Source organism: Heterocephalus glaber, unplaced genomic scaffold, assembly GCF_053883595.1.
Source record: "Heterocephalus glaber isolate CG9 unplaced genomic scaffold, H.glaber_assembly_v1.0 deba00001600, whole genome shotgun sequence".
Taxonomy (NCBI): domain Eukaryota; kingdom Metazoa; phylum Chordata; class Mammalia; order Rodentia; family Bathyergidae; genus Heterocephalus; species Heterocephalus glaber.
In genome coordinates, this window is record NW_028258372.1 from 12,078,154 (window position 1) to 12,090,201 (window position 12,048).

The 12,048-nt window shown below is 40.8% G+C and overlaps 2 protein-coding genes across 10 annotated transcripts in view; one reads left to right on the top strand and one right to left on the bottom strand.

Moving 5' to 3' along the window:
* The window catches only part of Serpinc1 (serpin family C member 1), a 43,525-nt gene that overhangs the window by 4,397 nt on the left and 27,080 nt on the right, over positions 1–12,048 (bottom strand). For all 7 annotated transcript variants that reach the window (XM_004853412.4, XM_021265400.2, XM_004853409.4 and 4 more), the window contains one exon: positions 1–10,720. The gene's annotated coding sequence lies outside the window, so the exon portion shown is untranslated. The remainder of the gene's footprint in view (positions 10,721–12,048) is intronic.
* Zbtb37 (zinc finger and BTB domain containing 37) overlaps positions 1,529–12,048 on the top strand; it is a 26,877-nt gene continuing 16,357 nt past the window's right edge. For 2 of the 3 annotated variants that reach the window (XR_015444522.1, XM_004853413.3), the window contains exons 1-2: positions 1,529–2,457; positions 4,381–4,480. Coding sequence is in view for 2 of the 3 variants with exons in the window: in XM_004853413.3 (XP_004853470.2) it covers positions 1,529–2,457; positions 4,381–4,480 (1,029 nt within the window). In the remaining variant the exon portion in view is untranslated. Of the gene's footprint in view, positions 2,458–4,380; positions 4,481–5,486; positions 5,673–12,048 lie in introns of those variants that run through there. The other variant, XM_021265404.2, reaches the window with a different exon arrangement.

Sequence of the window (12,048 nt, forward strand, 5' to 3'; positions counted from 1 at the left end):
CTTTGAGCTCTCCGCTGCCGCCGCTTTGCTCCCAGGCCGCCGAGTTCCTGGGTGACATTCCGCTCCTTGGCCAGTTCCCTTTCCCCCTTCCTCACGCAGACGAAAGCTGCTTGGGTACCGGAGTGGCCAACCCCGGGCCGTTCCCGGTTCTCCCTCTTACAGCCGACGGTAAAGAAAGACTTTACTCCAAGGGCTTCCTCCTCACTGGAGAATTGCCGGAAAGAGCAAACAAAAAAGGCGCTGGTGTAGGCTCCAAAATAAACACATCTGAATTCTTGATGCCATCGACAGAGGCTCTTACTGGATTAAAAGTTTCAAAACAAACAGTAACGCTTTGGAAAAAGGTCTGATTGGCTAAAGTTAGTTCTTGAAAGCAGTGTATACACTTCCCTGTTTACTGCTTAGTGTGTATAGATGAGGGCAATACTGTGGGCTTGTCAGGATAAGTTTCCTGAAGTTTCAGGTCTTAACGCAACTATATAGTATCTTACAGATTTATAGATAAGTGGCTGCAAGTTGGGTTTAAATCATTGTCCTTCTATTGGGATTTATACAAAGTGTACTTTAAGCTATTGAAGACTATTGGATGCAGTTGCAATCTTTTTTTTTTTTTTTTTTTTGGTACCAGGGATCGAACTCGGGTCCTTGCGCTTGCGCAGCAGGCGGCGAAACCACTGAGCTAAATCCCCGGCCCTGCAATCTTTTAATATAAACATTTTGGCCATACTTCCAAATGCTCTATTTTTCAAATACCAGCTCTAGAAAACTGAATTTCAGAAATGCATATGTAAAGCCAACATTGACGCCCACCACCTGAAATCCTCATCTTCAAATTTGGATAGAGGTAGATTTATGTAGCCTTTCCTGACTCAGAACTGAACTTCAAGTTCTCTGCAGCTGGAGTCCTGACACAGCTGTGGAATTCTTCCTAATCTAGAGTTTGCCTCAGAGTCCAGGCTTTTGTGGGAACCCTGGCTCCTAAGCCTAAAGATCCTGGCCTTCATTCTTGTGGGATATTAGGTTAAAAGGTAATTAACATAAGCAAGTAGTGAAATGTTAAGTAGCTAATTAACCTATCTGTGTGTAATTACGTTTCTTTATAAAGTTTATTTCCTCTTAGAAAAAAGTTGTAATGTTGTCATGGGATTCTATAATCAGTCCCCAAACAACCTTATGATTAATGCTCTTCCTTCCTTCCCTCTTGAACTTTTTTTTTTGAGACCGGGTTTTGTTTTGTAGTTCAGGCTGATCTTGAGCTCATTATGTAGCCCAGGATGGCCTCCAACTCTCTGTGATCCTCCTGCCTCAGCCTCCCAGGTGCTGGAGTTACAGGCCTGCACCACCACACCCAGCTTGAACTTCCATTTTGCTGTTGTATACTGTATTAGCAAGGAAAGTATGGTCATAGCTTAAGTTTTTAGAAAAATATGTTTGAACTAGGAAGCACCAAGAGAATACAATTGTTATTCTTAATGAGAATGTGGTTTCTTCTTTCATCAGGGTTGAATGTGTGCCTGCACCTTCAGGCATGACCATGGAGAAAGGAGGGAACATACAATTGGAGATCCCTGACTTCAGCAACTCTGTCCTGAGCCATCTAAACCAGCTGCGCATGCAGGGCCGTCTCTGTGATATTGTGGTCAATGTGCAAGGACAAGCTTTTCGGGCTCACAAAGTGGTACTGGCTGCCAGCTCCCCCTATTTCCGGGATCACATGTCCTTGAATGAAATGAGCACTGTCTCCATTTCAGTCATCAAGAACCCCACTGTTTTTGAACAGCTCCTTTCTTTCTGTTACACAGGGCGGATATGCCTGCAACTGGCAGATATCATCAGCTACCTAACAGCTGCCAGTTTTCTGCAGATGCAGCATATTATAGACAAATGCACACAGATCCTGGAGGGCATTCATTTCAAAATTAATGTCGCTGAGGTTGAAGCAGAATTAAGTCAAACAAGGACAAAGCATCAAGAGAGACCTCCGGAGTCTCACAGGGTCACACCAAATCTAAGCCACTCCCTTAGCCCACGACATAGTACCCCGAAGGGGAGCCGGCGAGGACAGGTCAGTGCTGTGCTGGATATCAGAGAGCTAAGTCCCCCTGAGGAATCCACCAGCCCTCAGATCATCGAACAGAGTTCTGATGCAGAGAGCCGGGAGCCCATTCTCCGGATTAACCGAGCAGGACAGTGGTATGTGGAGACAGGAGTGGCAGATCGGGGGGGCCGGAGCGACGACGAAGTCAGGGTTCTGGGAGCTGTGCACATCAAAACTGAAAATCTGGAGGAGTGGCTTGGGCCTGAGAATCAGCCTTCTGGAGAAGATGGGAGTAGTGCAGAGGAGGTCACTGCCATGGTCATTGACACCACAGGCCATGGTTCCGTAGGACAGGAAAGTTATACTCTAGGGTCTGCAGGAGCCAAGCTGGCTCGGCCAACAAGCAGTGAAGTTGACAGGTAAGGTTTGTTTCCTTTTCCCATCTAATGGCTAATGTGCACACATTACATGGGCCCTGTGTTTTGTAGAGCATCTTCCTTACCTGATATTCTTAACTGCAATGAGTTGATTTTGAGGAAACTGGAGGTATGTCAAAAGACTTGCATTCTTTTTTTTTTTTTTTTGGTACCAGAGATCAAACTCGGGTCCTTGCGCTTGCAAGGCAGGTGGCGGAACCACTGAGCTAAATCCCTGGCCCATGCATTCTTACTGTTTTAAAGCAGGAAGCTCCTAGTCCTGAAGTATTCACAGTGTTGTGAGAACTATGGTAAAGATAGACACTGCCATGAATCAGAATAACATCTGCAGCCACACTAGGATCAGTAATTGCCAGGGCTTCCTCGGAATTCCAGGCAGGGAGCTGACCATCAGCCAGGAACCTGGCAGCATTGCCCTTCCTTGGTATGTTATTGCACAGGTAGGTGGTCTTGGGAATTCACGTTCTCTACAGTACCCTTTACTTTTTTTTCCGCCCTCGTCTACCAAATTAGAGTAACTGTGGTACTGTCTGTGACTGTTCTTTCTAAATTAGTGTCAACACAGTACAGTAATTCCAAAGAAAAGCTTTTCGGATGTTTTTCATTCCTTTTATCACTTGTCATTTGCTGATATAGTCCCTATTTTCTTTTATTGGATGACTGCTACCTAAAAGTTCAGTTTTTTCCACCAGTGCTACTGTGCCACTTTTCTCTAATACACTATATATGTTAGAACAGTGGTGGTGAACCTGCAGCACTCCCACTGCAGCCGGCTGTTTGTAATCATTGAACACTCTAAAAGGTTCATCATCACTGTAAGAATGTTTCTTTTTGGTAGAAATTGCACTAGTTTTGATGTGAGTCAATTGAAAGAAAAAAATTACTAATTCACATTGGTAATATTTGTTCTTTTCACCTCTCATGAATAAATTAAAATTAAGCAATAAAACTAAAGAAGCTATTTCTTTGGTTTCTAACTGATCTTGAGAGACACAAGTATTGTAGACATTCGGATAGTATTGTCTTCTGCATCCACTTCAGAAAGTCCCGGCTTGAATATTTTCCTTTGTATGCACTTAATGAAAATATTCTTGAGCACAGAGCTTATTGACCCCCAATGTTAACAGTTTTCATCCTATGTTAGAACTGTATCAGTAGTGCTATCTGTTGAAACACAAAGTTTTTTCATCTCCATAATCAGTATCATCAGTCTGAAATATGTAACAGGTTGTCATAGACTCTGGTGAAGGAAAAAATAACAACAAAAAACAATAGTTAAATAGAAGAAATAAAATTGCAAACCCAATTTTTAATTATTCTTTTACTCTTCTCCCAGTACTTATGTAAGGGTAGAAAGCTTATATTTGGCTTTAGTTTTACCAGCTTATATGATCTATGTCCTGTGTCATTTTGTATTTTTTAAATGCACTAAGACAAACATTTCTTAACTTATTTCAAACCAGCTTCTACAGTGACCCCATGAAAGAAAGTTTTCTTCAGTTATGTTGCTTAATTTGGTTTTTTTTGTTGTTTTTTTGTTTTGGTACTGGAGATCGAACTCGAGTCCTTCCGCTTTTGAGGCAGGCAGCAGAACCACTGAGCTAAACCCCTGGTCCTATGTTGCTTAGTTTGTTCCCTTCCACAAACATAAGATAAAGAGGGGGAAACATCATCTTTTTTGTTTTTAATTTCATCGTTTTGTTTTATTTTGGTTCTTTGAGACAGGGTTTCACTATGTTGTCTAGGCTGGACTCAAACTATGTAACCCAGGCTGTCCGTGAACTCAGCCTCCTGCCTCAACCTCCTGACTACTGGGAGCTGTGTGTCACCACACCTGGCTATTATCTTTTTAAGTTCTTTGACACTACTTTTCTGTTAGTCCCCTCTATGCTCTTCTTCCAACAGATTTAGTCCCTCCGGCAGTGTGGTTCCCTTGACAGAGAGACACAGAGCCAGAAGTGAGTCTCCTGGGAGAATGGATGAGCCCAAGCAACCCAGCTCACAGGTATGTAGTTGTGCATCATAGGGTTGCTATGTTGGTTGAGAAGTTGCCAATGTGTATGAACAGAATATGAGTAAGAAAAGAAAGATGAAAGAGAGGTAACAGTTTACATATTAAAGAAGTACTAGATTTAGCCAGGCACAGTGGCACAATCTTGTGATCTCAGCACTCTGGGAAGCTGAGGCAGGAGGATGGAAATTTGAGCCTGAGCAACTTAGTGACTGTGAGATCCTGTCTGAAAATAAAAAATAAAAAAGCCTGGAGATGTAGCTCAGTGCAGAGGCCCAGAGTTCAGCCCTTAAGACCACAAATAATAAATACTGTATAACTATTTTTTTTCTTTATTCTTGTTTGGTGTCAGTGGAGTTTGAGAATTAGGAGAAGCCAAAAAAACAAGATCAGGGCCGGGTATTTAGCTCAGTGGTTCCGCCGCCTGCCTCGCCAGCGCAAGGACCTGAGTTCGATCCCCGGTACCAGAAAAAGAAACATGATCGTGGAACTCAGCTGGGCATTGTTGGCACATAACCTGTAATCCAGCTACTCAGGAGGCTGACCCCAAGGCAGGAGGAACGAAAGTTCCAGACCGTTTTGGGCAACTTAGCAAAATCTTGTCTCAAAATAAAAATTTCAAAAGAGGGCCGAGGATGTAGCTCAATGGTAGATCACTCACCTGGCATGCACAAAGTGGTGGGTTCAGTCATCAGCACTGAAGGAGAGAGAAAGACATACAGACAGACAGAGGCTGTAGAGCTCTTTACTGATTATAGGGACCAATCTGTAGACCTCAGAGTAAAATTAACCTCTGAAAACTACATGTAGGTAACTTAGGACATGGAATAGAGAGAGTGATGGGGGAGTAACAACACTGTGTATGCATGCATGATTATTGATTTATGTAGTATGTTATTTGTAAACAAATTCTTATGAATTTTTCTGTCTGTGCTATTTTGTATGCATTTGTTTTGTTTGTTTTTGGTTTTTTGACACAAAGTCTCACTTTGTTGTTCAGGCTGGCCTCGAACTCACATCGATCCTCCTGCCTCAGCTTTCCAAGTGCTGGGATGACAAGCGTGCACCACCACAGCCAGCCTGTTTTGTTACTTTCTTACTGAATCTTTTGTTAGACTACAGTGTTTTAAAAAGGATAGAAATAATGTCTTTTATTTTCTTTGCAACTCTCCTTAACAACAATTAAAAAGTAGTTGATATTTTTGGTCATTATTTCTTACAGGTGTGAATTGTTGAAGATTGATTTTTTAAAAAAAATTTTTTTTTTTGAGTCAGGGCCTTGCTTTGTAGCCCAGGCTGGCCTTGAATTCATGGTGATCCTCCTTCCTCAGCCTCCCTAGTCCTGGGATTACAGGCCACCACGCCCAGCACTGAAGATTGATTTTTAAAAAGGTGATAAACTCACCTAGTATAATACAATAAATTAGACTCTTTTGCCTTTAAAAAGTAAACACTGGTAGATTAACATTGCATAGCTAATTTTTTAAATCTTTGCACTATACTTACAACATCTTTTATCTAAGTCACTGGATATTTATGCATTTGAGATAGTAATAGCAATAAGCCATTATTACAAGCTATATTCCTTAGTTTTGATAAAGTGTTAGGAAAAAGTCAGGATCTTAGAGGAAAAATAAATTTACTCATGTAATTAAGGCTCTGTTTCTCATCTCTCAAATATGGTGTGATAACCATATAGATGTAACTGGCCATGCAACTAAGTACAGTAATGAAACAAATCTTAACAGTGGGGGCATAAAACAGACAAATACACTCAAAATAAAATAAATATAAGACATACAGACTTCAGAGACAGTTTTGTGGGACTAAGAGTGCTTAAAAGGCAGTTATTTGGCCAGACATAGTGACATGTACCTATAATCGCCTCACTCTGAGAGGCTGACGCAAGAGGATGGTAAATTCGAACCCAGCCTGGGTAATTTAGCAACTTAGCAAGATTCCATCTCAAAAGAAAAAATAAAAGTGGACTGGGAATGCAACTCAGTGTGAAAGCCCTGGTTTGAGTCCCCAGTTCTACAAAAAGAGGGAAAAATGGAATTCTTTAGGAATGTTTACCTGAAGCAAAAGGTATAAACTATAAAGATACAGAAGATAAATAATATTGTCTAGACATGACGTTAAGGGTGATACTGTATATGCCTTAATAGGTAGGAAAGTTTATTGTGGTGAATTTTACTTGTTACTTTCCCTTGCCACAAAAGACAAAAACAGAACAAAGATTTGCATTATAATAAAAACAAATATTGAGCTGGTGTGGTGGCACACTCTTGTAATCCTAGCACCCAGGGAGGCTGAGACAGCATGGCCACAAGTTCACACCCAGCCTGGGCAATTTAGAGACTTAGTGAGTCCACGTCAAAATGAAAATTTAAAAAGGACTGGGGATGTAGCTCAGTGCAAAGGCCCTTTCATTTCCTAGTACCAATGAAAACAAATTTTACTCAAACTTTTTTTTTTAGTACCAGGGATCGAGCTCGGGACCTTGCACTTGCGAGGCAGGTGCTGGAACCACTGAGCTAAATCCCTGGCCCTAGAAAACAAATTTTAGCAGGGTGCATAGCACAGACTTGTAATCCCAGCTACTCAGGAGGCTGAGACAGAAGAATCCCAAGTTTCAGGCCACCCTAGGCAATTTAGCAAGATCCTGTCTCAGAAGATAAAAAGGGCTGGGGCTGCAGCTCAGTGGTAGACTGCTTACCTAGCATATTGAATGCGCTAGGTTCAATCTCCAGCATCAAGGAGGGGGATGATTTTGAATGACTTGAAGGACTCCTTGATTATGAGGGGTGAATAACCTGGAACAGACTACTGACATCAGTTTTTTACTGAAAACCTTCTACTGCCTTTTCTTTTTCCTACCACATGAAAGTTAAAAATATTTGGGCTTGTTTTCCTCATAATTTATACTCTTTCTGACTCCTCTTTTTCTACCGCTCATTAGCATGCGCTATTTCAAATGGAGAGATGTTCTCTGTGTGTCAGACCCCCAACAAATTATTCTCAGTCTAAGATTCCACATTCTTCCTGGGTCTTTCCAACCCCCAGTTCCTAGTTTTGTCTCCCGTAATCAGCCCAGCCTTCTTTGATCTTTTCTCCTTAAACCACTAGTATAGCATTTACAGATGATACAGTATAACTTTTCCTAATTTTATACCAATTCATATAAGTTGTTTCTTTCTAACTTGCATTAATTTTGTCTTTCCTGGTAAACTGGAATTACCTGGAGAGGAAAATCCGTGTTTTTTAATCGTATCTGACCTTGTTTCATTGAATCCTTGTATTTCTGACACAGTCTTGTCAGGAGTTTTACCTCCAAGTACAGTAATGGTTGATTTCATCACTGTGTAAATGTCACAGAGCATACTAAGGAGTTTTAGTTGCTTATGAAATCTCCATTTGGGAGGAAAATGAAATCACCTATTTTGGAGATCTTTAAATAATAGTAATGCACCAAATCAGATGATTTTTGAAGCCCCTTCTATTCTTTGATTCTGTGTTAGTAATTAAAGTTATGATGGCATTGGGCATAGTATGCATGCCTGTCTACAATCCCTGCACTCTAGGGGGTTGGCACAGGATTTTGAGTTTGAGCCCATCTTGGGCAATTTAGCAATTAGCTAGACTTGTCTCAAAATAAAAAGTTGTAAAAAGGCTAGGGGTGTAGCTCAGTACAAAACCCAGAGTTTAATCACCAGTAACTAACTAACTAAATAATAAAGATAAGGGTAATGAGAGGCTTTGAAGTCCATGTCAGGCATCTAGACTGATACTGTTATAGAAAATATAGAAATCAGGCCGGGGATGTAGCTCAGTGGTTCGGGTGCCTGGCTTGCAAGCTCAAGGTCCCGAGTTTGATCCCAGGTACCAAAAAGAAAAGAAAATATAGAAATCATTTACGTGGATGTTTTTCATTGGGAAAATGTTACTGAACCAGGCACTGATCAAATTCCTGAAGATTTGGCAATGCAAAATGTCATACAGTGGCAGTGCATACAGAATTTACATTCTAATAAAGTATTGCCAGTATGGAAGGAATGAAGTGATATTCCTTTGAGTGACAGAACTAAGAGGCAGCTATTTTTGCCCTTACCTCTTTTTAAAATTCAGAGCAGCCAGGAGTGGTGGCACACTCCTGGAGCCCAGCTACTTAGGAAGCTGAGGCAAGAGGATTGAAAGTTCAAGACCAGCCTGTGTAATTTAGCAAGACCCTGTCTCAAAATAAAATTAAGAGGGGTGAAACTGGGGTTGTAGCTCAGTGTTAGAACAAGTGCAAGGCTCTGGTTCAATTGCCAGTACCACAGAAAAATGAATAAAGGTCAAAGCAACAAAACTACCAAAGATATATTGTTGCTGCCTTTGACAAGGACTTGGTCCACAGTATATTCATTAAAAAAAAAAAAAAAAAACACTGGGTGTGGTGGCTTACCCCTGTAATTGCAGCACTTGGGAGGCTGAGGCAGGAGGATTGCTGCAAGTTTGAGGCCAACCTGGGCTACATGTGAGTTCAAAGCCAGTCAACTATATAGTGAAACCCTGTCTCAAAACAACAAAACAAAAAATATACTGTTTGTTTTTTAATGCTGCTGATTAAACTCCAGCCCTTTTTTTTTGGTACTTGGGATTGAACTTGGGACCTTGGGCTTGTGAGGCAGTTGGGGAACCACTGAACTAAATCCCCAGCCCAGCCCTTTTTTTTTTTTAGACAAGATCTCATTAAATTGCCCAGGCTGGGCTGGAACTTATGATCTACCTACATCAGCTTTCAAAGTAGCTGGGATTGTAGCTGTGTGCCACCAGCTATTTATTTGCTCTTCTGTTGCAACTTTACTACAGTTTTTTTTTCAGTACTGGGGACTGAGCCCAGGGCCATCCACACACATACTAGGCAAGTGCTCTACCACTGACCTACGTCCTCAGCCCTTTTTAAAATTTTTTTATTTTGAGACAGGGTGTTGCTAAGTTGCCCATGCTGGCCTCAAACTTGCAACCCTCCTGCCTCTACATCTTGAGTAGCTGGGATTACAGGCATGCACCACAATACGCCACTTACAATAATTTTTTTAAGTTAAAATGTGGTTGGTTTGGTTTGTTTTGTTTTGTTTTTGGTACCAGGGGCCAAACTCGGGTCCTTGTGCTTGCGAGGCAGGTGGCAGAACCTGGGCTGGGGATTTAGCTCAGTGGTTCCACCGCCTGCCTCAAAAGCACAAGGACCTGAGTTTGATCCCAGGTACCAAAAAACAAAAATCCCTGGCCCTAAAGTGTGCTTTTTATGGTCATAGTTCATCACTGATTACTAAAATTTACTATTTTCTACATGTGGACAATAATGTTATGACATTATTTTCCTAAAAGTTAAAAGTTTTTTACAGAATTGTACTTTCATGATTATAAATAATATGAGTTTGAAGTTGGCCAGGCACAGCTGAGCAGGGAGGATGTATGTATATATTTGTAATGCTTGTAGTAGCTAACATGAAGCTGCATCGGTGCTTCAGTGTAGTAATTCACCCAATGCTCAGAGCAACCCGTGAGGGAGAAAATATTGTCTTCATTTTACAAATGAAGGCGAGGACTAAAGTAATTAAATATATACTCAAGGCCACAGGATCACTGGAACTTGGATTTGAACCAAGTTCCAGCATCTTTAATTGCTATATAATGTTATGGACTATATTCAAAATATTTCAAGGTAGCCGTATGTGATGGCACAGCTACCCAGGAGGCTGAGGCAGGAAGGAGGCTTGAGCCTGGGAGTTCAGAGCCAGTCTGGACAGCATAGCAAGACCCTGCCAATCAATTAATAAATAAAATGTTTAAGAAGATATTTTGAGGTATTGTTATGTTTGATTTTCATGAGAATCTGTTAAGTTGGCAAAGCATATGATAGCCTTTTCGTTTTATGTATGTGAAAATTGAGCCTCAGAGAAGTTACTCTTTGCTTTGTGCTTGGTCACTAAGATTTTATAATGGGATAATCATTCTTTATGTGAGTTCTGTTTTGATTATCCAAAAACATGAAGTGGAAAGAAATATTACATAAATGAGAGTAATCTCAAACATCAGTCTTAACTCTTCAACCCTTGAATTTACATACTGCTTCCCAACCTCTTGCAAACTGCCTCTATTTTCTAATACTTTATAGGGCTGGAGATGTAGCTCAGTTGGCACCGCGTCTCCCTGGCAAGTGCAAGGTCCTGAGTTCAGTTCCCGGTACTGGGAAAAAAAAAAAAAGAAATAGTTTAGAAAAGAGCACTGTCAAGGCCAGACATGGTGGCACACGCCTGTGATCCCAGCCCTCAGGAGAACTGCCTGGAGTTGGAGGCCAGCCTGGGCTACATAGTGAGTTCAAGGCCACCCTGAACTATGTAGGGAGACCCTGTCTCAAAAACAAAAAACATAAAGAAAGAAAGAAAGAAAGAAAGAAAGAAAGAAAGCAAGCAAGCAAGCAAGCAAGCAAGCAAGCATTGTCAGCTAGCATATGAGAAAGGAGAGAAAACACATTTTTAGAAATTAAAAGGGTATAAGATTAATTGCTAATTAGATAAATCTTTAATCCAGAGTCAACTTTGACACTTTTTCTTTGTACTTCAGCTTCCGCTAGACATATATAATTCCCTCCTACATATTTAAAAAACTTGGGCCAGGGATTTAGCTCAGTGGTTCTGCCACCTGCCTCACAAAGCGCAAGGTCCCAAGTTCAATCCCAGATACCAAAAAATATATATATATTTTTTTAACTTTTTTTTTTTTTGTACTGGGGATTGAACTCGGGTCCTTGTGCTTTCGCAGCAGGCAGCGAAACCACTGAGCTAAATCCCTGGCCCAAAAACTTTTTAATATAATGACTTTAGCAATTAATAGGCTTAAAAAGTCAATAATTTCTGAATGGTGATATTTTGATATAGAATTTTGAACCAGAAGTGTTGATAAATGTAAGACTTTTAAATTAGTCATTGAAAGGAACATATTCCCACTCCCTCCCAGCTTTTACATAGGAGAGGCCCACCACATCTCCAGCCAGTTTACTCTGAGATCAAGTGAACTTTGAGTGGTCTTTAGAATGAAGATACTGTGTTTACATGATACCAAAATATGTTTAGATAAAAAGGCATACTCTCACCTACAACTTAGATACTTTTTTTTTTTTTTGGTATCAGGGATCGAACTCGGGACCTTGCACTTGCAAGGCAGGCAGCAAAACCACTAAGCTAAATCCCCAGCCCCTTAGATACATTTTTATAAAGCTAGCTGCTGCTGATTAAGGTACAGTAGTAATGATAGTGCATAGATACAATTTATAATGTTTGCCAGTATATATTCTATACTGTCTTGATACAGTCGCCATTAGCCACATGTCATATATGGCTATTTTAATTCATTGAAAGCAATTAAAATAAGAAATCCACTTCCTCAGTTTTACCAGCTGGATTCTAAATGTTCCAAAGCCACCTGTGGCCAGTGGTTCCTGTGTTGGGTGGTGAATATTATAAAACAATGCCATCATCACTGAAAGTTCTTTTGGACCAGCACTGCCTAAGTAC